Source organism: Myxine glutinosa, chromosome 13 (genome assembly GCF_964187855.1).
Source record: "Myxine glutinosa chromosome 13, kmMyxGlut1.1, whole genome shotgun sequence".
Classification (NCBI taxonomy): Eukaryota; Metazoa; Chordata; class Myxini; order Myxiniformes; family Myxinidae; genus Myxine; species Myxine glutinosa.
In genome coordinates this window covers 43905143-43930515 of record NC_136273.1, presented here as the reverse complement: position 1 = coordinate 43930515, position 25373 = coordinate 43905143, and the positions used below count along the sequence as shown (strand labels likewise).

The following is a 25373-nucleotide window of genomic DNA, read 5'->3' as shown; positions in this document are numbered from 1 at the left end:
ATTTAGCAAACGAGGGAATTCCAATGCCTCAATATGGATCCATAATGACTGTCCAGGCCCCTTGAGTTTCCTGTATTGCACGGTTCGGTGCTGATGTTCTGCCTCTGAGGCCTATGCGGTTCTGCAGTGACCGACCCTCTGATGGTCTCGGTGCCGGCTCGGTGCACCCTCCCACCCCTGCCAGCATGAACTGCGTAGCCCTGCTCGTGGGTGTGGCGGTTTTGGTGATGTTCGGGTTTGTGGCCTTTCAGGCTGGCTGCCCCTGCGATGGCAGGGAAGCTTCTGGCGGTGGGTGTCATCGGCAGGGTTTTGAGCAGGGATTGTGATGGAAGAATGCCTAAAGCCTTGAGAGTCGTGAGTGGTGCCATGATCTTGGCCCTACATTTTACCCTCGTGCCCATCCGTGCCCTCTATGGGCTGCTGGCTAGACGGGAGCTGTACTGGATTTTTCACTGACTCGGCTCCTGGCTGCACTCCTGGCTCTGTGTTGCACACATATCTTCGGGGGTTGCTGGCGACGTTTTGGGCCTGCCCTGTCGTCACGGAATGGCACCCCCTTCCTGCCACGGAAACCCCCTCCCCACCTCCTCCCCCCCCCCCCCCCCCTGCTCATGACCTGTCTGCTTGCTGTTGGGCCCACCATCGTGCACGTTTCTGTGGCTCTCCCGCTGCTTCGTCTGCGTGTGGACCTTGATGTTCTCTGCTGAGTGTGCATGGGACTTCTCTGTTTTTCTGCACAAATGCCATAGATGTACTCACCAAGGATGTGGGCTGAAGGTCGGTGAGACGGTCATTGTTGCAGCCTCCATGGCTTTTTCGGTTTGGTAGAACTTCATGGAGAGGCTTGGTACAGTTTTTTTTGTGTTTTTTTTTCTCGCTACACTTCATGATGCTTTTTCTGCGCACCACTCTGAGTCTACTGACTCTACTCTATCACAATTGATTGTTTTGTTCTAATTATGTTGATGTACTTCATTATTTTGATATTTTTAATTGCAATACTTGATATTGCCTTTCATTTTTTTCTTTAGGCGTTTTTGTGTTGTCATAACTTTATATTTGTCTCTGCATTTCATGATTTACATTTTGCTGCATCTTATATTATATTATTTTAACCTCATATGATTGCATTGATCCTTATTTTTCAGATGTTATACATGTCTGCATATGAATTTGTGACTTATATTTTCTATCTTGCAAGCAATTCCTGAATGGAAATTATGAATATGTATGCATGTGTAATTCAGCCATTGGCTGCCAGACATGCTTTTAATAAACCACTTTTTATTTGATTTGATTTTTGAATAGAAAAGAAACTCATTAATTGATTGATCGATACATTCGGAAAGTTCTGCCACAATTATTTCTAAAAACCCCAAACATGGAGTTTCTTGCAGTACCATACACGGCAGCTAAGAATCTCTCACTTGTTATCCCCACACTTCCAAAAAAAACAAAAAAACTGAGGGGGTGGGGGGGGGGGGGGGGGGGTGGGGGGGGGGATGGGTATGGAGGTGGACGAAGGGATATTGTTATCGCCTCTGTCTGTCTGTCTATCATGCGATCTTCTAAACAGTTGTGCAAAAAATCGCCAAACTTGATAGTTATGATTGCCACATGGCAAGGTGTGAAAGCAGTATCATTATTGGTCCTATGGTGGGTTCAAAATGTCAAATGTCAAAAAATGCAATTACTTATATATTTTTAAATGTTCTTTAATGAAACTTTTTACATGCAATAAAATTGGTGGATGCATGAAATATTTAACGCTTTTTTTGGATTTGACCTGTGATTCATGCTCCAGAGAGTGCGGATCTGGAGCCACAGGGGTCAAAACAGAAGATTTAAAAAAAACTAAGTTTGATATTGTGTTTGTTCCTGGTGGAACTTTCTGCCATCTTTCAACTTAGCCTTAGGTGGGAACAGTGCTGCATATAAAGAGAGTCTGGCCATCTATTGTTCACTCCGTGGAGCGCTGTATTTGGCCAATCGCAGTCACGTGGTTTCAAGGCGCCATGTTCCCCCCCCTCCCCCCCTCATTTGAACAGCTTTGACTGTGCTCAAGGAATACAAGGAGGGCTGTCTCATCCATTACTCGGGCATAGGAACGAAACTCTTCATCGCTGGAGAGAGCTACTTTACAGAGGTCAAAGGCCAACTGAAAGGGAAGAACTTATTAGTGAAACTAGATGAGCAAGCTGATGTTCCTATTCCATCCTGGGATGATATGAAGGATAAACTGCTCGATAGTTCAGCACAGTAAAGCTACACATCTTTGCACGGAATCAACAAGACATTCAAAAGCAGAGAATACAGGACTCAAAATCTGGAGGCGAACTTGGCAGGAAGAGTGCGGCCATGTGTGTCGTCATGGAAAAAAACGCTCAACCCTATAACCCTTGTCAGTGCTTGAATGCTAAAGATATCCAACCAAAGCATCATAAGCCATGTCTGACTAGTCATCATCACATGACGCCATTCATTCCATCTACGGTGCCCTGCAATCGTGGACTCCAAATGACGATGTAGGTTTGGAAATGCCGGTTTTCATTCTCCTTTTTGTGTCGCAAGTGTCGTGTATTTTTTTCTTTCATTCTCGATTTAAATTGCGGTGTCCCGATTTGTTCAAATAAAATTCTGTCATTTTCTTTATTCTGTCTTGTACAAATCCCCTAACACGCTCAACACAAAGGTATTGCTCCCTATTTTCTGATCCGCACGTCCAAGCGAACATAACTTGATTTCCAGTATAAACACTCTTTCTTTCTTTCTTTTTATTTTATTTATTTGTGTCTTTCTCTTTCTTTATCTCTATCTCTTTTTCTCTCTTTCTCTCTCTGTCTGTCTCTGTGTATATGTGTGCCTCTCTTCCCCCACCCCTTCTCTTCCTTCCCATCCCCTTTTTATGCTGTCCAAGCTGGCCATTCAATGTGCTGACGGCCATAGCACTCTGAATTTAGCCGGAGCCGAAAGCCAGGCGGCGTGTTCTGAATTCAATCGGCGAATCGAGGAAAAGTCCTGAAAAAAATAATCTTTGGATGCAATTCAAAGGGTATGAAATGTCTCTATTCATCATATCACTTGCCAAGTTTCATTCTCGTAAATTGCATATATCACTATCAGCAGCTATAAACATATTAGTACAAGTATGCACATCGGCTCCCATCGCTCTTGTACTGTATGCCAATGGGTCATGGCTCGTTGGAGGGAAACATGGTGCCTATTGTTCAGGTGGCCAGACTATACATATTGTTGCGGATATGAGGACTGTATATATTTTTTTATTGTGTGCTTTATTATTGTGATTATTGTTTATTCTGTGCCTCCTGCCTCCGGAGCTGTGTAAAGACCAAAAGGGCGTCCCATAGTCCACAAGCATACACGTCAGCCAAGTAATAGAATATACCTGTTGATAGTTATCTCTTATTCTGTGTATTAGTGTAAGGCTGTGTCTTCCATTAATTGAAATACTCCATTGCACCAGTGAAAGAGAATAGATTCCCTTTCCTTCCCATCCCCAAAACCTCCATTTCCATATTACATCCCCTCTCGTCACCGCTGAGCCCTCGATTGCCCATATTACCTCCCCTCCAATAACCGCCATTGACCACGAGGCTCGAGTCGGGGAAGAAAGGCGTGTCTCCACCTCGTCATAGAGGGGAGGAGTGAGCCCGCCCCACTCGACCAACCATGAGCCAGGGGTTCGGCTAGAGAGGGCGGAGGAAGAGCGATCGGGGAGGGTCGCAAAGGTTGAGGGGCGGGGGCCTATATAACCCAAGGCAGGGGTGTGGCCAAGAGAGATGCGTTTTTACAGAGGAGAGGAGAAGACAAAAAGCCCTGGAGTTGGTCACAAGGAGTTGGAGTGAGTCGATTGCCAGGAGAGGGTCTGAGTCGGTTGGTCAAAAAGGGTTGGTCTTGGTGAGAGAGGTCTGAGTTGGTCGTCAAGAGAGAGTGGTAAAGAGTGAGAGAAAGAAGAAAGAGTTGAGGGTTTGGACCAGACGAGTGGGATAAGGCCTGGCAAAGCACGCGACGTACACGGCAGCCAAAACAGCAGCCAAAATAGCAGCGTGGGGCCTGGCCTGAACGGCGGCTGCTAAACGCGCCGGTTGTGCTGCGGGACCCCCCTTGGACTTCCCTCTCCCTCCAGCCATCCACATCCTGCGATTCCTGCAATTCCCCGCGTGAGTCAGTGTCTTTTGTTTGTTCTGTCCTGGGATAAGTTAAGCCTGTAGATAAGCTAGTATTTGCACTGTGTCACCTGCGTCTTATGTGTTGTAAATAAACCTTGATTGCTCCGTTTTGCTTGTGTAAATAATAAACCCCATTACTCGTCTGTACGTCTTCTCGTTTTATTCCTTTTTCCTCTTTGCATTGCGTCGTTTTCGTCTTTTCCCTCATTGAGCAGCTGGGGTGCGATACGGCCAAAGTCTGGGTGAATCGGGTGAGTTTTGTTAGGTCGCGGTCTTACACCACCGCTCGGTCTATAACATCTAGCCGCGATCTGTAACAATTGGTGTCTGGGAGTGGGATTCGAGGCCCGACCAAATTAAAAAAAAAAAAAAAAAACGAATAGAGGAAAAAAAAAAATTTGGTCAAAATTTGGAGCGGCCGAAATTTGTTTTGTTTTACAAAACCTGAATTTTGAAATCGCGCCATGGCTGTTCAAGGCGACGGGATGCCGGTGGGAGAGATAGAGGGGTTAGAAGTAACCCAGGACTTCGGGGAAGAAAGGGAAGAGGAGAGCAATGAGGTGGTTGAGGGTGTATCAGGTGCACGAAATGGCGTCCTCGCGCACGTGGGTGTAGCGGCACCAAATTTAGCCGCGGCCGTGGTCGCGGTAGCCGAACCCGAGATGCCAATGAATTGGAACCTGTTTATGAAACAGATGATGGCCTTTATGGTAAAAACAGACGATAATTTCAAAGGGATGGAAAACAGGATGGGAAACCAAATGGGGGTAATGGGGAACCGGATGGATGCTCAGGGTGAGCGATTGGAGGGCCAAATGGGGGTAATGAGGGACGAAGCGAGGGGTACCGGTGAGGAGTTAGACAAGAAATTTGGGAAGTTCGACAATAATTTTGAGGGGTTAGACAACGGGATAAAAGAGGTAAAGAATGGGTTAACGGGGGTGGAAAACAGAATGGCTGCCCAGGAGAATCAGTTAGAGGGGGTGAAAAATGGGTTAATGGGGTTAGAAAATAGGATGGAGGACAAATTGCGGGAAATAGGGGAACAATCTGCCAGGGAAATCAAACAAATGGGAGAGCAAATAGAGGAGGTGAAAATCGGGGTAGAAACCAAACTGGATGCTCAGAGGGATGAATTGGGACAGATGAGGGTGGCATCTACAAAAGAGATGGAGGAAATACGACGAGGGGTGAGTGAGGAGGTCTCGGGGCTACGCGAGGAGGTAAAGCGAGGCGAAAAGCGTATAGAGAAAGAGGTGAGAAATAATACGGCTAAGTTACAAGGGGGAATAGAAGATCTGACGGAGGAGGTGGAACAGCTGACAGAGGGACAAACGAAATTAGTGGAGCAGGTTCAAAGGAACACTGCAGTACTCGGAGGGTTAAAGGCGACACAAAAAGAAATTAAAAACGAATTAATAGCGACGCAGAGGCAATGTCAGATGGTACGGGAGGAACTGACAATGAGGGTGGAGGAGGTGACAGAGATAATGGAGACAAAGGACCGGCAGGTGAGAACGCACATCGAAACGGTTAAGGTAGCCTTAGAGGACGAACTTGAGGAGACGCACCGAGAAATAAAAGAGGTTAAACAAAAAGTAGAGGAAGTGGAAGAAGAGGTGAGTGAAATTAAGAAGAGACGGAGGGAAACTAAGAGGGAGATAAAGGAGGAAGTCATGGAATATGTACAAGGTCTGTGTTCAAATCATGATGTGATGCTCACTAACCAAATAAAGAGTTTGCAGGTGGCAAAGGAGGTGCGGAGACGAAGTACGGAGGTGAGTGGCAATGTATATGATGTGAGGAAAGCTTCAGTCGGCTTGGGGATTGGTTTGGATCCGGGTGTTCGTGAAAGGCCGTTGGTGAAGTGTGTGACAGGTCAGGTGTGCGAAAAAAGAGGTGTGCGAGAATGTCCGACCATGGGGTGTGTGAGGAAAAAGTGCACGCCGAGGAGTGAGTGTGCCGTCAGGAGTGAGCCGGTCGAAGCGCGTGTGCGAGGGGGTACATGGAAGCGCGGTGTGGTGAGTGTTACGGAGGAAGTAACGAGAGAGTGTACACCTGTGGTGAGTGTTACAGAGGATGTAACGAAAGGGTGTACACCTGTGGTGAGTGTTACAGAGGATGTAACGAGGAAGTGTACGCCTGTGGTGAGTGTTACAGAGGATGTAACGGGAGGGTGTGCGCGAGAAAGGTGTGTAACGGACGGGTGCATGAGGAAAGAGTGTGCCGTCGAAAGTAAGGGTGAGTGCGCTGTCAAGAGTGGTGGTGAGAGTAGTGAGAGTGACAAGGAGAGTGAGCTGGTTGTGACAGGTGAGCGAGGATGTACACCTGGGATGGAAGGATGCACACCTGGAATGGTAGAGCGTGTGTGGGAAGGCACATTTGAGTTGGTAGTGAGGCACGTGGTTGGGTGTGCGAATGAGGGCACACCTGTGATTGTCACAGAGGAGGTGACCGAGGAGGGGGCGCGAAGAGGTGTGTTGGTGAGGTGTGATACCAACGAATGTGTGCCAAGGTGTTCGGTGGCCAGGTGTGTGACCAAGGCTGTGAGTGGAATGGGTGTACCTGGGTGTGTAAGGAAAGGTACGAGGAGGATGGAAACGGCTGGATGTGTGAGCAAGGAACGGGCTGGCTGCGGGGTGTAAGCATCCAGGTGAAGCATCGACGGTGACCGGGTTAAAGGTTAGAACGACTTTTAGCCGAAGCGGGCCCTCGGTGCGTGCCGGGCTTCGCGTGCCGCGAGAACCAGCGGGGATCCGAGCCACGGCGGGTTCGAAAGGACCGCCGTGCGCGATCCACGCTGGGCCTCGCTTTGAACGGCCGCGTCTGTGCTCCAATAGGCGGAGCGGGCGGCTGGATAGGAAGGGTCGTCATGGCGACCACTTTCTGTTGAGGCATTCCGGCAGGTCGAGATCGAGCCATGGGATGGCTCCGTGCCGAGATGGTGCGTGGGATCTCGGCCCGGGTAAACCTCCTTCCCTGCACCGAATGCGGGACGTATCCAGCCGCTGGCACCAAACAACCCACATTCATTGCTCGGCTTTACGAAGCCGGGCTTTGGACAGGAATTGGCGCACCGAGAGGCATTAGTGAGTAGACTGGGTGATGAGGTTAGTGTTTTGGCCCCAAAATTAGAGAAAAACAAAATTTGGTGATTGGCAAAGGATTGGCAGTAGTGATTGGCAGATGATGGGTAGTGATTGGCAAATTTTTGATTTGTTGAAATTTGATGTGCAAAATTGGTAGTGAGCGATGGGCCCGGTGGGTAAGGGGGGCATCCCTGCCACCCTTCCCATATGGGGGCAAATGCGCAATAGTTTATGGGGTGTATGGCAGTGAAAACTAGCCCGGGTGGGTTAGGTTATATTGATAGGGCCCTAGAAGATGACATTAGGTGACGTTAAGGTTAGCTAGTGACTGATACCTGTAGTGGGGACGCAGGTAGTTTAGTGTGGATGATAATGACGTGGGAGCGCAATAGTTTAAAGGGACGACTGGGAAGCGCAAGTTTCAGAAGGGAGTAGTTAGCTGAGATGATGCCGTGTGTGTGAGAATTGAACAGGTGTGATTGCACAGGTGTGCAACTGGACAGGTGTGTGGAGCAGTGTATGAGTAGTGAGTGATGTGGATCAGCGCGAATGCGCTTGGCGAGAGAAGGGTGCAGGTGGCACCAGGTGTGAGAGCACAGGTGTGCAGGTACAGGTGTGTGGAGAGAGTTGGAGTAAGTGGTACGGAGTGGTGTGCATGGTGCGAAGGTGTGGATGGGGGAAGAGTGGACCCCTTTCACGAGTACCCGGGGCGGGTAGTGTAAGTGTTAGGTAGAGGGTATAGGTAAATTGTGGTTGGATATTGGCATTTGTGGTGCGGTTGCAGAATGGTATTGTGGATGGGTGCATTAGTGTGGTGGAAATGGCTGGGCGTGTAGCCTGTTAGTGTGTGTAGTTGGTTGGGCACTCCACCACTGTGAGGATGTCGGCCAGGTGAGGCCGCAGGTGGGCTCTGGGAGCCGGTAGTTGTGAGTGGGTGCCTGAGGATCCCGGGTGTGGATCGGGCAGCCCAGTGCCAGAGAGGGCACCGAGTGGGGAGAGCGCCAGAGGGCCTTCCCCAGGTAGTTAGGTTAGGGTAAGGAGCAGGTAAGCTCGGAGGCAACTACAGTGGTGGAGGTGTGCAGGTGGGTAGACCTGTTGGGAGAGGTACACGTCGCAGCCCAGAAATTGTGCTAGAGCACCGGGAGATGAATCGGGGGAGTGAGACCCCAAATTGAGAAGCACCACAGTTTGGCCAATGGGAATTGGTTATTAGAACCCATAGTGTAAGTTGGCCAATGGATTGGCAGGGAAAGACCCCGGGTAGTGTAAAGTGTGTTAAAGTCATTTAGAGGATAGTTAGGATGAAGGATCTCCTCGCACCATCTGCATCCACTCACCTGAGGTGACAGGTACTCCACACCATGCCATGTTTTGATTATTTTTTATGATGCAAATGTTTGGATTGTGAGACGCATCATGACGTGGGTGTGACATTGTGCTTTGATGTTCCATCTCTGCCTCCTTATGAGGATTGATGATGAATTTGGTGATGGCAAATTTTGAAGTAGAGGGATTGTGGATACGAATTTGGTATAGGGGAAATATGGGGAAGACGTGACAGTAGTGACGAATTTGTAAATGTGTAGATTTTTGTACATATGGGGTAAGGGCAAGGGTAGGCTAGGTGACAGGGGGGTGACGTACGGTAGGGACGAGCTTTCTCACTTCGCCCTCCGTACGCATTTCGCCTTGCATTGCCTTATTGACGTGTACCCTTGTGACCTTACCCCTCGCTCAATTGTCTTTCCCCTTTTGTCTCCCACATGACCTGTGCGCCGTTGGGCGCCGAGGGGAGCGTGCGTGGGTCGGCCATTGTGCGCCCGAAATTCCCAGAACCAGCTGTCTGCATCGATGCACCACATTATGGACCACATGCCTGTGGCCGAGCACCACTTATGGACCCCATGGGTTGGGGCATGGCCCCTCTGCTGGAACCGGCCATGAGGGCCTGAAATCTTGCTGGCGGACCTTGGCCACAGGGCACCGATGCCCCACAGGTGAACCACACTAGTCGGCCCTGTGGGCTATAAATAAAAGAAAATAAAAAAGGGACACATTGGGCACACTTTATTGAAAATAGGCCGCCAGTAAGCAAAGCAAAATGAAAATGACAACATCTGGAAGACAAATAATAATCACCAGCAGAGGGAGCCGAAGAGCAAGAGACCACCTGCAGGGTTAGGGGTTGTTGGTTTTATTTTATTGTTGAACATTCATTGAACAATGGTGCGTTATTGGGTGCGTTCATGGTGCGTCGATGCAGAGCAGACTGTCTCCCCCCCAGAAAGAACAATTACAGGTCCTGGGTTAGTTTTGTAAATAAAAATAGCGTCAGTGTAAATAATGCTTCCCACCGTCAGTGTATAGTTTGAAGACCATTCCGCAATTCGGTTAACTGTGGGCGTAAGTCTGTTAGGCAGGGTGCAATGGAGCAGCGGGACACATTTATTTATGTTTTAAAACTGTCGCACTCAGGGTCAGGTTAAAAGTAGAGGGAACTACACCTACGTGTCACACTAAATAAAAGTTGTAGGCCCGGGACGTGCCTAAGAGGAGGAGGGTGCAGTGTTGCGGATATGAGGACTGTATATTTTTTTTTATTGTGTGCTTTATTATTGTGATTATTGTTTATTCTGTGCCTCCTGCCTCCGGAGCTGTGTAAAGACCAAAAGGGCGTCCCATAGTCCACAAGCATACACGTCAGCCAAGTTATAGAATATACCTGTTGATAGTTATCTCTTATTCTGTGTATTAGTGTAAGGCTGTGTCTTCCATTAATTGAAATACTCCATTGCACCAGTGAAAGAGAATAGATTCCCTTTCCTTCCCATCCCCAAAACCTCCATTTCCATATTACATCCCCTCTCGTCACCGCTGAGCCCTCGATTGTCCATATTACCTCCCCTCCAATAACCGCCATTGACCACGAGGCTCGAGTCGGGGAAGAAAGGCGTGTCTCCACCTCGTCATAGAGGGGAGGAGTGAGCCCGCCCCACTCGACCAACCATGAGCCAGGGGTTCGGCTAGAGAGGGCGGAGGAAGAGCGATCGGGGAGGGTCGCAAAGGTTGAGGGGCGGGGGCCTATATAACCCAAGGCAGGGGTGTGGCCAAGAGAGATGCGTTTTTACAGAGGAGAGGAGAAGACAAAAAGCCCTGGAGTTGGTCACAAGGAGTTGGAGTGAGTCGATTGCCAGGAGAGGGTCTGAGTCGGTTGGTCAAAAAGGGTTGGTCTTGGTGAGAGAGGTCTGAGTTGGTCGTCAAGAGAGAGTGGTAAAGAGTGAGAGAAAGAAGAAAGAGTTGAGGGTTTGGACCAGACGAGTGGGATAAGGCCTGGCAAAGCACGCGACGTACACGGCAGCCAAAACAGCAGCCAAAATAGCAGCGTGGGGCCTGGCCTGAACGGCGGCTGCTAAACGCGCCGGTTGTGCTGCGGGACCCCCCTTGGACTTCCCTCTCCATCCAGCCATCCACATCCTGCGATTCCTGCAATTCCCCGCGTGAGTCAGTGTCTTTTGTTTGTTCTGTCCTGGGATAAGTTAAGCCTGTAGATAAGCTAGTATTTGCACTGTGTCACCTGCGTCTTATGTGTTGTAAATAAACCTTGATTGCTCCGTTTTGCTTGTGTAAATAATAAACCCCATTACTCGTCTGTACGTCTTCTCGTTTTATTCCTTTTTCCTCTTTGCATTGCGTCGTTTTCGTCTTTTCCCTCATTGAGCAGCTGGGGTGCGATACGGCCAAAGTCTGGGTGAATCGGGTGAGTTTTGTTAGGTCGCGGTCTTACACCACCGCTCGGTCTATAACATCTAACCGCGATCTGTAACAATATAAATATATACGGCACTGGGTAGGAATTGAGGAATTGCGGTGGCGTGCATTCGACTTCACTCATGTATATTTTTAAAAGCTGCAATTAATTTGGTGTATACGTGATATATATATCACACAAAACATTTTTCATCCATCTAGATTTCACTGTTTGGAACTCATCACCATGTTTGGATCTCATCAACTGCAGGGTATGAGGTTGAAAATTAAAATTCATTTCTTCCATGCTTGCACATGATGTGGACATCTTATCAAGTTATGGGATGCCTGAGAAGTGATGACAAGAAGTGGCATGAATAAAACTCACAACTCGTAATTCTGTTCCTCCGATTCCCAATGAACAGAAAGTTCCTCCAACGTAGCATCCGTATCAAGTTGGTTCGTCTCCAGTTGGCGCAGCAAAGTCTCCCTCTGATCACAGGGAAGTGGGGAAGCAGCACGGGCTCAGATAAAGTTAACCACAGTTGCGCATCACTTGAACGTTGATAAACCATGCACAGGTGCACAGGGCACAATCTCGATCGCACCTGGAGTTGTAGGAAGGGGATGTTGAAGAATTTGTGCAAGAACTTAAGGCCAAATCCATTCTTCATTGACGATTCAGCATACGTAATATAGGAGGCTCCAGGAGACCTAAATAGAAAACAGGATACTGGTAAGAACACTGCAAATGCAGGTAAATAAGCATTGGATCAAGTTTTGGAATAACAGCAGTTGGGGGGGGGAGGGGTGGGAAGGGGGGTGTCGTCTCCATCAAAACAAAAAGTGTCAGAAATGAATGCGAAGTGTACCGCTTAAGATGATGGAGGAATGCACGAGAGACATCAGGTAGTACCACCCGATGCTCTCCCATATCACGGTGATTTCCAAGGACACACACCGGGATGTGCCAAGGAACACGAGGAATCTCTCGCTCCACATAGCTGTATGTCCTACAAGTCCAACGGCAGACACAGGGCAGCAGAAGGACAAAACAAAGCCTTCAAAAACGAAGAGAGCACAAATTAGTTAGTTGAACTGTGCAGCAGGCAAGGTGCATGATTCCTTGACAGTCCTGGATGAAGACCATTAAAAGTTCAAAACGTTTTATAACCAAGTGAAAAGTGTTCAATATGGATCTCCTGAACTATAATACAGTTTATTTGTGACAACAAAGTCCACTTGCTCATTTTAACTTACCCTTTTAATCTTCGGATGACCAATGGGGTACCGGTTTTCCCAAAAAAAAAAAAATCACACAATCTTCAATGTTAAAATGTCACAAAATGGTTAAGCATTAAGCTATTTATTTGATCTTCTCTCATTCTGGTGATACATGTTACTTCCTGTTTGTATACTGTGTCATTTTCAACATTCCTTTGTCCTCGTTACGATTGTGCTCAATATTTTCACATCAGCAGTGATGCATTTCTTCAATGTTGGCACTATTTTTAAAAATTTGTGCAACAACTTAAGGCTCGTATGGAGAGCTTAAACATAAATCACATGGACGACACAGACGACAATTACATCTAAGCAAATTACATGGACATCAGTAGACAATGGACAAACACGTATTGTGTATGGGATTTGAACAATGGTTCCCTCCATCCCAAAAGTTAAATGGGAATGCTAAAAGGTCGACCCATTTAGCCTCGACTTCCTTAATATTTATATTCCAAATGATTACTCTTTAACCCCAATCAGGCTGGGGGAAGGGGCGATTCCACCCCCTCATCCATGTTTTTCGCTATATTTTTGTAGAAATTGTGTTCTCGTGCTGAGCTTTCATTACTTTTCCTGTTCAAATCTTGTGCACGTTCTGATAATAATTTTGTAAAAATCAGAACTACGGTTGCCACGCAGTGCGCAATTTTTCGACACTACGCGCTATGAACTAGTGTTTTCCCCGCTTTACACAAGAACACATCAAAAACGTACATATACGAATATGTAATGAGCTAATAAGTAAAAAACGAATTCAGTGTCATGATGACTAAACTTCACAGACATGTTCACCTTAACATAATCCACAGGTGTGCCAAATTTGTTTTTATTTCTTCACTTTATGGCTGAGATATTGGGGGTGGAGAGAGGGTGGAATCCACACCCCCACCCCCCTCCTCCACCCACAGTCCCTGGCTTTGAGAAGGTCCAAAATAACCCGGCCTTATTTGGGTTAAGAAGATAGTTTTTGCAACAACACAAAAAGCAGTATAACAATCATAATCATTCTTAAGGTATCAAAAATTAATGACAGCATCAAAGGGTTCAGTCCATTCCATCCGTTGATCCTCCATAGGTCGTGCGATTTGACCATGTTTTGCTCGCGTGTGAATTCGTGATGACACCCGATCGGCCGAGCTCATCTGTATGTCATAAAAGCACTGATGGCTTGGCTAATAAAAAACACTTTACCTCAAGAAGGCATGTCCTCATAAGTAAAATATTTGCTCAAGAACTTCGCCACACCACCGTTCAAGGACGTGCTATGTTCTCCTAACTCCGCGTCACTCGCAAAGATTCTGCGGTTTAAAAACCCGAAGCGATGACATTCCACACAAAATGAACGAAAAACTAATCCGTTGCTCTGGCAAACATAATTGGCGCATCGAAACACGACCGGATGGAACCTTTTGTGATATAAACAGACATTCCGACTCAATGGAATTGGTCTTCAATCATATTTTTCAACATCTTCTTCATCCCCATAGTTTTTCTGCTTCTTGATTTATGGAAATGTTATTACTGCACATTAATTTAACTCGATACTTTTCCTTTCCCTATAAAAAGGCCCGTCAAAAACACTGGACAGATCAGGACACAACAGAACAAACGGAACAGTTGAGACAGAGTGGAGGGAGGTGGGGGCGGGGGCACAACAGCAGAGTTGAAGGACAAACAATGGATGTGGAGAGGAATGAGTTGTAGGGAAGGACTCATGGGGTGGACAACATGGATAGAGATGGGAATTCTCAGGAAGGAAAAACTGGAATTTGAAAGGAATTGGGCTTGGGGTTGGAAGGGGGAGGTTTTATAAAAACTCTCAAGTGCTTTGGTTGAGCTCATCACTACTTGTTGGTGTTGTCCTTTACAAGTTGGTGTTGCTTTGCCTTCCTAAGCAACACAGTTTTGGAAATCTTAACTGCGGATTCACTTTGCTGGAAAAGAACCACAACAAATGATCTCTACAAACTCACCACTGCTTTGTGATGTCAAACATGACGATGACACCATGGCAGTCCTTATAAACGTCGATAGACTGTGCATCCAGGGCCATGTTGGGGTCGGCCTAACAGGGACGATGATTTAGAAGACAAAACAAAACTGCCATGAAGCATTAGGACCTGCAACCAAACAGGCCAGAACTCTTATTGGGGTGTTCAAGGCAAAGCGACTGCACCTCAGGAGGATCATTCTCCAGCTTCAAGCAGTCCCCACCTTTCCGACTTCTCCCTGAGTGATGGCAGAAACACGGAGATGTTATGCAATCTTTTGCAGAAACAAGCAGATAAACAGTGCAATTTGTGATTCTGTCATGTCATGAAAAAATATCTCCTCCATCCCAAATCGAGATCAAAACAGGAGTAACTAGAACGACACTCGGTAGCACGCATACCCCCGCCATGCTGAACAGTTTATGTTTTGCATCCCACTGATAGGCCGGATCTCGATCCGGACCAGAACCAAAATCTAATCGTCTTGTTCTTGTCACTTACCCAACGACCACCAAGTTTATTCATAACTCGTCCATAACTTTTTGAGATGTCATGCTATATATCGTTTTTGGCCGCATCTCTCAAAGGTGAAGAATCGCTTCTTTTAGCCGCATCTTCACCAAAATCAAATTGATTAGTACTCGTCACACACCCCTGCCCACCAAATTTCGTCCGAATCCGTCCATAACATTTTGAGACGTCCTGCTCACAGACAAAGACAGACAAACGACAGGGGTGAAAACATCAATGAGAAAAGGTGTACATTTTTGCAGGAAAATCTATTTCATTCCCAATCACGTGTGGTCCTTTAAACGAGTACATTACCCGTTAAATTAATCCGGCCTAGGTGATTGGTAACCTTTTCAGTTTTAGCACCACCGAAATCATCACCAACAAATGCAATTTTCTTTCCAGGATGAGTTCTCCGTATAGTACAGCAGATAAGCTCTCATATTTTAACAAATTGTGCATTTTTTGAGAAAAGCATGAAATTTCTAACATAGTTAGTATATACCATAAGGTTTATTTTCAGATGTGGAGGGAAGTCAGATTTGACCTCTGAGGACCGTGAGAGGTCAAATCCAAAATGGCCACCAGTCCACCAGGTCTAATGTTCAAACGCGCTTATAGGTGTCATTTCCAACTAAATTGGGGATGCCCATTCATTTGGTGATACTTTTGAGATCGCCAGAACTCAAGGACATGCATTTAGGTCACGGTCAAGGTCAAATTACGTTAAATATCTATTTTTATGATACTGCAGTTGGAACTGCTCTTGGAAAAAGTTCATTTGAACTTTTAAAACTTTATTTTTTCAGGTACAGGGATAGGTACAGAACACCCAAAGACCAGAAATGATGAAAGAAAAGTGTTTACACTGCAAGGAATGATGCAATAACCTCTGAAAAAATAACTGTAGTTAACCAAGTATGTCCACAAAAGTTTACATTAAATCAAGTGCAATGATGAAAATTGGTAATGATCTAAATCTAACAGTCTTCAGAACAGAAGCACAGTGTAGTGCACTTGAATGCAGCTTTGGCACACTTGCAGCGTCCAGTGCACCCTTTCTTGCAGCCACAGTCGATCAATTCATGGCACGATTTTGATGCTTCAGGAAGAGTGGTCCAAAGAGGCTGCCACCCAGTTGTCTCCTTTGTCCAGCCTCAGTCAGGTGGGTCTGGCATCTCTGGATCCATGACAAATGCCTGGTTACAACAGTTGGCCTGGTAGCAAGTGCGCTTGACGTGCTGCTTGAGTGTTGCCTGGGTTGGAGGAATGTTCTCTAGAGTTCTACACTTCTGTGTGAAGAGCCGTTTCCTGGCATCATTCACTTCCATGCTCTCACTGGTTCTATCGTACATCAGCACCACAAATCGCTCTAGCAGTAACATTGAGCCTTCACCGACCTCACTTGGCATGCCTAGGAGTTCATTGAAAGCATCATTCACCTCTGGGCATCCCCAATTTAGTTGGAAATGACACCTATAATGTTTTTCTACACTATTTGGTTCCAAAATTAAGCGCGTTTGAACATTAGACTCGGTGGACTGGCGGCCATTTTGGATTTCACCTCTCACGGTTCTCAGAGGTCAAATCTGACTTCCCTCCACATCTGAAAATAAACCTTATGGTATGCACTAACTATGTTAGAAATTTCATGCTTTTCTCATAAAATGCACAATTGTTGTTGTTATCCGCTGTACTAGTACAAGAGGATCAGGTAATATGATCCAATACTAAACGATTCCATATTTCAGTGAAGCCCTGGATGTAAACATCTATTCCAACTTTACTTTCACTTGCGATTCCAAACAAAACTCCTATGCATAGTACGTCGCACAAACGCTTCCACCAAAAAAATATCCACGCATTCAGCTTGGAGAATGATCCTGGGATCTGAAAACTGTCACAATACCCGAGTTCTCACCTTTATCCACAACGTCCCAAACTTCTACTTTGACGATGTCATCCGTTGCTGAAAATGCATGAAACAGGGATATATCGGTGTCACGCGTTTGTACCAACAATGCTTTGACCGCATCTAACTGGGTGTGTAAATTCAGAGCCAATCTGATCGAAGCAAAGCAAGGTACAACGTGAGAAAACGGCAGAGGAAAGTATCCTGACCCTTGTAGTTCCATTGAATGCAGGCGACCTGGATTTCTTGTGTCGGCAGGTACTCCTCTGAAAACCGCTGCCCCTGCAATCGTTGCCATAGTGCCGTTTTTCCAGTGTTCCGATCACCACGTATCACAATTTTCACTGAGGGCAACGAACAGTCGGGGGCAGCAAACAACAAAACCAACTGGATGTTTCGTTGCTCGGAAAATGTTGAAAAAACAAAGCCAACTTGTCATGCTGGCAAGTTGCACGTGGATGCACACGGTGATTTTAGTGATAATAGTGATATCGATAAGAACAACACTAGCTCACGACATCTCCCTACTATCTACCGTGCCTTTTCCTTTAAACACGTACTGTTGTACTGGATTCCTTTGGCGAACTTCCTTTGTAAGGATGCACCCATGGAATGGATCCCGGCTGGGGTCCCCTTGTCCCTTGTTGAATTGGGGCCCGGCTCGGCACCCAAAAACTTCCGCCATGCTGAGATCATCAAACTCGCTTTCCTGCTCGGAGACACCATTACCAACAAATGTACCACGATGTGAGACATTGCATATGGACCATTATCGCATCATAGAATACATCTTGCTCCCTCTGTTCTTTAATCCCTCTGTCCGTCCAGGTCACACGCATCCTTCCAATAACCCCCTCTTGGTTAATCTGACAACATCCAGGTTTACCAGACACTGCAGCTCCTTGGTTTCAACTCTTAATTGTGTTTACCTTTCACATCAGCATTGCGCTCACCACCCACAGCATATACAGTACAAACAGGCTCGACGACACCTGCAACCTCTACCAGGCTGCCCCACACAAAATACAACACATCATGGAAGACTTTGCGATCCTGGCTCCCAAGAAGGCAAGAACCTTATAAGTGAGGATCTCTGGGTTACTCCAGGGAGCGGTTATCTCCATGCCACAGGCCTGTTTGAGCATAACTTCCGTTTTCCGGTCCGGTCGTGAGAGGACGCTGGCGTCGTTTGCTCGCCGCTTCTCTGACTGGACCATTGTCCGTGTCTTGCTTTCCTGGTGGTCGTGGCGGATTTATGGCCATTGAGTCTTCCTCTGCGCGGTCCCGGCTCTGCTCTGCTGCTCCGGGCTTCACCTGCTCGGCTCCATCGCTGTTTCCTCGGGCCCACTCCCGTTGGTTGTGTCGATTGTTTCGCCTCCTCACCCTTGGCCGCGTGCTCGCTTTGCCTTCGCTCCTGCTGGCATGGCTCTGCGGTACTCTGCCGCAAGGCTTCTCCTGCTTAAAACCCGCTCCACCCCATCATGCATCTCTGCAATCAGATCGAATGGACTCCTGCGTCGACCCAGGTACATTCACCGTGGCTCCGGTCGTAAGTTTGTTTATTTACAATCAGGTCACTCCATCCCCATCCTCTGGTCGGCTCAGCGCACTCCCACTCATCGTCCCAACACACCTGGTCACAACAACGCACAAAATCGCACCTCCTGTCTGCGAACCCTGGCCAAATCACCTGGATTCATACCCGCCGTACAAAACAACATCAAGCTCACCCTGTTCAATACCCGGTCCCTCAACAACAAATGCCTCATCCTGAACGACTACATCCTGGAAAATAAACTGGACTTTCTCTGTCTCACTGAGACCTGGCAACAACCACTGGACTACTACACGCTCAACCTCACCACACCCAATGGATATTCTTACATCAATAAACCACGCTCGGAGGGCCGAGGTGGTGGAATTGCCGTTATTCACCGACAAGACATCAAGACCAACCTCATCTCCATCTCATCTGCTCCATCATTTGAACACCTGGCTTTTAAACTCTCTGGTCACACACAGTCAGTCATGGCTGTTGTCTACCGCCCTCCCAAACCACACCCATCATTCCTGTCTGACTTCTCCTACTTTCTGACCCAGCTATGTTCCCTCTCCCCCTCAATCCTCCTCCTTGGTGATTTCAATATCCACATGGACTCCACTGACTCCACGCTAACCACTGACTTCACTGATTTACTCACCTGCTTTAACCTCACTCAACATGTCAACTTTCCTACCCATAACCGTGGTCACATTTTGGACCTTGTCTGCTCTACTGGACTAATTTTGCACCATCTCTCTGGCTCCGACCTCACTCTCTCTGACCACCTAGCCATCACTCTGACCATCAACATCCCCACCCCAGCACCAAGGCATTATCGCACTATCAACTTCCGTAAGCTAAACGCTTTTTCACCTGCCTCATTCTCATCGACCCTCTCTGAAAAAATGTCCACTTCTCCCTTCGTTGACCTCCACACCCCTTCTGACCTCACTGACTACTACAACCACACTCTCTCTTCCTGCCTTGACCAAATTGCGCCTATAAAAACCAAAACAGTTTCTTTCACCCATTCTGCTCCCTGGTTTACCCCTGAGCTCCGCCTAATGAAAACTCGTGCTCGCCAACTTGAAAGACTCCGCAATAAAACAGGTCTCACAGTTCACTCCCAGGCCTACAAGGACCACATACAACACTATAAAGATGCCCTCTCCCGCGCCCGCTCCGCCTACTACTCTCAAATTATCCACTCTGGCTCCGGAAACCCAAAAGCACTCTTCTCTACAATAAACAAACTCCTCAGCCCCCTGAACACCACCACCCAGTCATTCACAATAGACAACTGCATCTCCTTCCTTTCATTCTTCCAACGCAAAATTGAAAACATCTACAACAGCTTGACCACCGCCGCACCCGCTCCCCCTCAAACCACCTGCCCCCCCTTATCCTGCCATCCCCTGTCTCAATTCTCCCCAGTCTCCCCTACTGACCTCTCTGAACTCCTCATCGGAATGAAAACTGCCACCTGCACTCTTGACCCCATCCCCTCCAGCTTTGTCAAGGCCTCCCTTCCTGCTCTTTCTCCACTTATCATTGCAACAATAAACTCCTCCCTGTCTACAGGCATCGTCCCACCATCCCTCAAAATTGCTGCTGTTACCCCCATTCTGAAAAAACCTGGACTAAACCCTGACACCCTAAATAACTTCAGACCCATCTCCAACCTACCCTTTCTGTCAAAGGTTTTGGAACGCGCTGTAGCCACTCAACTCAAGCATCACCTCTCTGCCAATAACCTGTATGAAACATTCCAATCCGGATTCCGGTCCAACCACAGTACTGAAACTGCTCTCCTCAAAATCACCAACGACCTTCTCCTCTCCTCTGATGCTGGCAACCTCAACATTCTCATCCTCCTCGACCTCAGCGCTGCCTTTGACACCATCGATCACACCATCCTCCTCACCCGACTTGAAACCACCTTTAACATTACCGGCACTGCCCTCTCTTGGATTAAATCATACCTCTCTGACAGACGTCAGTTCATCTCCATCAATAACTGCAAATCCCCCACTGCTCCCCTCCCCCAAGGTGTCCCCCAAGGTTCAGTTCTTGGCCCCCTCCTCTTTATCCTTTACCTGTCCCCCCTCGGTCACTTAATCCGCCGTCATGGTCTCCAATTCCACTGCTTCGCCGATGACATCCAGCTTTTCATCTCCACCAAGTCCATCTCCACCGCCACCCACTCTATCCTGACAAACTGCATCACTGAAATAAAATCCTGGCTTCAAATCAACTTCCTCAAACTTAACTGTGATAAATCTGAAATAATCATCATTGGCCCAAAAACGCTCACCAAGTCCACCCATAACTTTGCCCTCAACATCGACGGTTTCCCAGTGTCCACCTCCCCTCACATCCGGAATCTTGGCATCATCTTTGACCAAACCCTCTCCTTCGACAAATACACTAAACAGATCACAAAGACAGCCTTCTTCCACCTGAAAAACATCGCCCGTCTCCGTCCATCCCTCTCCTCTGTGGCTGCAGAAACCCTCATCCACGCCTTCATCACTTCCCGTCTGGACTACTGCAATAGCCTCCTTTATGGTTCACCCTCAACAATCACCAATAAACTCCAATACATTCAGAACTCCGCTGCCCGTCTACTCACCCATTCCCGGACCCGTGACCACATCACCCCCGTCCTTTACAAGCTTCACTGGCTCCCCATCTCCCAGAGAATCCAGTACAAAATCCTCCTCTTGACCTACAAAGCCCTCCATAACCTGGCCCCATCCTACCTGGCTGACCTCCTCTCCAGACACACTCCCACCCGCAACCTCCGCTCTGCTGGTACCAACCTCCTGACCCCCCCCATCCGGACCAAATTTAGATCCTGGGGGGACAGGGCCTTCTCCATCGCTGCTCCCACCCTCTGGAACTCGCTACCTCACACCATCAGAGACTCCTCCTCACTCACCACATTCAAAACATCACTCAAGACCCACCTGTTCAACACTGCATTCAACATTTAACCCACAGCATCTAACCCCTGACTATCTCCTCTCCTTCTCCCTCCTTTGTGCTTTGAATATTTCCCTATTGATTCTTCTTTTTTTGCAATTGTCTTTATGTTTTGCTATGCGTTATGTTTTGCACTCTGTCAAAGCGTCTTTGGGCTTCCTGAAAAGCGCTATATAAAATAAATGCATCATCATCATCATCATCATAACTGACCAGGGATAATCAACAACAACTCATTTGTTTCTCTTTTCTTCAGTTTGTTCAATCACACTCTTCCCTCCAATGCATCCAGGCAGGGCACCACCATGTTATGTCACTCCCTGGCCTTACCATGATGTTCTCTACCCCCACGAACCTCCGCTCCACCCTTCCATCTTCTTTCCAAACCCATTTGCAGGTTGCAATGTTTCTCAGGACATGCGCAGCATGAAACGACATTCTCAGGAAGCGAATGTATTCAATTGCTGGAGGAGTGGAAGGAGGCGTTTGAGAAGCAGACATAAGTGCAGACGAGGTGGACGGGAACATTGGTAGAGAGCCGGATGAAGTGGGTAGGATACCCTTTTTTTTTTCTTCTTTTTTTTGTATACTGAATCGAGGCTCGTGAAAGAGTTAACATTTATTTCACAAACAAATCAACCAGACAAACAAAATATACAAAAGGAGGGAGCGGAAGACAAGATGGGGAGAGAAGGGCAAGCACACAACCACAACATTTGAGAGCAGGGAGAAGTGTGGGAGGGAGAGGGCTTGGGGGCAGGAGGCGTGGGAAGGGGGGTGGGGGAGGGGTGGGAGAAGTATAAAACACAAGGGGACCGAAATTAGCGGGGGTAGAAAAGATCAAGGTTTTGGATGGGGGAGGATAAGAGATGGTGGTGAACAGCTGTTTTAAAGACCTGGAGGGTGGAGTGGGATTGAAGAGAGTGAGGGAGTTTGCTCCAGAGGTGGGAGAAAAGAGGGATGAAGGAGTGAAGGTGAGCAGAAAGTCTTGATTTTGGCAGTTTAACCATAAGAGGGTTGCAGGCAGATCTTGTGCGACCTGTAGGAATATTTGGGGGACAGAACCCAGAGAGGGCTGGGGGAGCAAGGCCAGAGAGGAGTCGGTAGAAGACGGAAAGACCACCAACCTGCCTGCGGTGAGTGAGTGAAAGGCCCTTGGAGTTAGCTTCATCGCGGGAGATTCCAATGATTCTGAACGCTTTGGTTTCAACAGCGTGAAGACGGGCTAGGTGTGAGGCAGGAGCACCAGACCAGAGGGGAGAGCAGTATTCCATAGAGCTGCGGATGAAAGCCTTGTATGTGATGAGGAGCTCAGGTGTACCAAGGAAGGACTTCGCACGACGGAGGATGCCCAGTCGGCGACTGGCTTTGGAGGCCAGATTTGAAATGTGGTTTTCCCAGGAAAGATCATGGCAAATAGTGAGACCCAAAAGCTTGAGTGACAGAACTTCTTGGAGAGGATTATTCAGAAAGTGGATGGGAGGGTTTTCCAGTCGGTCTTTTCGGAGAGACATCGTAAGAGTGTGAGATTTATCAGGATTGAGACATGTTCCATTTGTTTGCCCAGTCTGTGATTTTGTCCAGGTCTGCAGAGAGTGAGGAGGCTGCAGACTGCCGATCTGAGGGATGAGGAATGGAGCGACAGAGAGTAGAGTCGTCAGCAATAGAGAGGATTTTCAAGAGAGTCAGAGAGATCATTGATGAAGACCAGAAAAAGCACAGGGCCCAGAACACTACCTTGGGGAACTCCAGCCTGAACAGGTAGAGGAGATGAGAGAAACCCATTCAGGGCCACACGTTGACTACGACCAGAGAGGAAGTCCGCCAACCATGCGTGGAGATTTCCATGGATACCAAAGCAGGAGGGTTTGGTGAGCAGAGCAGGGTGCCAGACCGTATCGAAGGCACGTGAAATGTCAAGGGTGACGGCTCTAATTTCCTGTTTGGCGTTGAGGACCTCCATCCATTGTTGAGAAAGCAGAAGCAGCATGTCCAGAGTAGAGTGACCAGGTCTGAAACCAAATTGATGATCAGAGATCAAGCCATTGGAGAAGAGGAAAGATTTCATATCTGAAGCAATGATGGATTCCATGACTTTGCTGATAATTGGGAGAAGGCTGATTGGTCTGCAGTTGCTGGGATCTGTTTTTGCACCTTTTTTGTGCAAAGCGTTGATGTTGGCTGATTTCCAAGCAGATGGCAGATGACCTTGAGCAAAAGAGAGGGTGAAGAGAACAGAAAGAGGGAGTGAAAAGAGGGAGTGAAAGAGGGAGTGAAAAGTGAAAGCACATGATTTTAGGACCCGTGGGCTGATGCCGTCAGGTCCAGTTGCAGAATCAGAGTTGAGGGTTGACAGAAACTTTTCCACCTTGTCAGGAGGAAAGGACACAGAGTCCAGGAGCAGCTGGGTATGACTGGGTACGGTGGGTACAGAGAGGGATGGGTTTGGGACACAAGATTTAGAGGCAAACACAGAGTTGAGGCATTCAGCTTTTTCCTGGTGCAGATGGAGGAAGATAGACTTCTGAAGAGAGCATATGTGTTGAAAGAGAGAGGTAGGAGAAAAAGAGGGGTAGACTGAGGTTGAGATGAAAGGATTGTGTGAAGAGGAATGTCAGAAAGGTTGAGGTAAATGGAGAGTGGATAAAGATTGCTGGTGATAGAGGGCAGTGGGGGAGTAATGCGGACAGAGCAAAACAGCAGCTCAGTAGCAGTCAACATCATCAAATATAGAGAGATATGTTGGGGAAGAAGAAAAAAGCGCACAGACACACACACACACACACACACACACACACACACACACACACACACACACACACACACACACACACACACACACACACACACACACACACACACACAGACACGGACACACAGACACGGACACGGACACATAGCATACACGGACACAGACACACATACAGACACACAGACAGACACACACACACTTCATTCCCTTGTTGCGTCCTTCAGTTGTCCCACTGTCCTACATTTTCACTTCAATCGCCCCGCTCTTCTATGAGCCTCGACTAGGCATACAAAAATGACTGGTATGAAATGAAGACGTCATCGTTTAGTGACGAAAACAAAACAGGCGCGATGAACATCCAAAACAGGCTCTGGAAAGTAAATTAACTTCAGTATCAGGTTCGAATTATTTAAGTGTTTTGAGAGAAGAGACGAGGAGAAAAAAAACAACATTCTGGGATTTCTCTAGTAATCAATCCAAACAAACCAACATTGACAAAGATGATTAAATTATGACAATACCGACAGCCATGACAAAACAGATGGTCGAGGCAATTAATCTTCACGCACAGTTATTTACCACAAACACACCTTGAAGTCCAGTACACCAAAACCGCACACACACTCCTTTGAGTTTGTGCGGAAGGAAGATGTAAAGTAAATGAGGTGTTGGTTTATTCGTTCAATACTTCGTGTCGTTAATTTTATTTGCCTCGAATCAAAGAACATTAATAAAATCCATGTAAGATGCGTCCGATTAAACCTGTTAAATGAATAATTTACGCAAAAGGCGAAACCAGCCACAACCAACGAAACTGACGAGATACACCGCCCCGAATATATAACTATAAGGCGTACTCGAAAGCAAAATTCAGAGGTGACACTGTTACCTTTAAACAATAAGCGGTCCGGTCTGCGTTTGATTCCCAATCAGAATATAAACGGTCCGATTATTGTGCTTAAGCTGGATATTAAAATCTCATTGCTATCAGTATCATTGGCTGGTTGGGATTAAAGATCATGGACGTCTTCTGCGAAGAGGAGGTGAGTTATCACGTCACCCTAAAAAAAAAAAGAGATTAACTGTTAAAAATTAAATTCCCGCCGAATGGGACATTAAAGCGTAACTACATTGCAAAGGTTGGTCTCCACTGAGCTTAGTATGGAGATTGGAGATCTGATCTGATCTGACATCTGAGTACGTCGAATGCAATAACAAATATATGTACAGTTGTACACAGTAAAAATGTTGTAATTCACAGTAAAAATCAAACGCAGGAAGATAACAACTGACAAGAGACGTAATAAATCTAGTTATCACAAAATGTTTGGAGACCCAATGATTATGTGCTGCAGGCGGCGATTGTT

At 47.2% G+C, this 25373-nt stretch overlaps 1 protein-coding gene across 15 annotated transcripts in view; it reads right to left on the bottom strand.

Annotated features, from left to right (window-relative positions):
- The window catches only part of RABL6 (RAB, member RAS oncogene family like 6), a 67428-nt gene extending 42218 nt beyond the window's left edge, over nt 1–25210 (bottom strand). For 7 of the 15 annotated variants that reach the window (XM_068134342.2, XM_078767377.1, XM_078767375.1 and 4 more), the window contains exons 1-9: nt 24597–24653; nt 17287–17435; nt 16936–17070; nt 16736–16783; nt 14490–14542; nt 14287–14378; nt 11899–12039; nt 11635–11740; nt 11415–11518 (exon numbers count right to left, since the gene is read on the bottom strand). In XM_068134342.2, coding sequence (XP_067990443.2) covers nt 11415–11518; nt 11635–11740; nt 11899–12039; nt 14287–14378; nt 14490–14542; nt 16736–16783; nt 16936–17070; nt 17287–17422 — 815 coding nt within the window. In that variant the 5' untranslated portion in view covers nt 17423–17435; nt 24597–24653. Of the gene's footprint in view, nt 1–11414; nt 11519–11634; nt 11741–11898; nt 12040–14286; nt 14379–14489; nt 14543–16735; nt 16784–16935; nt 17071–17286; nt 17436–24585; nt 24659–24895 lie in introns of those variants that run through there. The other 8 variants (XM_078767384.1, XM_078767382.1, XM_078767383.1 and 5 more) reach the window with 8 other exon arrangements.
- Between the last annotated feature and the right edge of the window lie 163 nt (nt 25211–25373).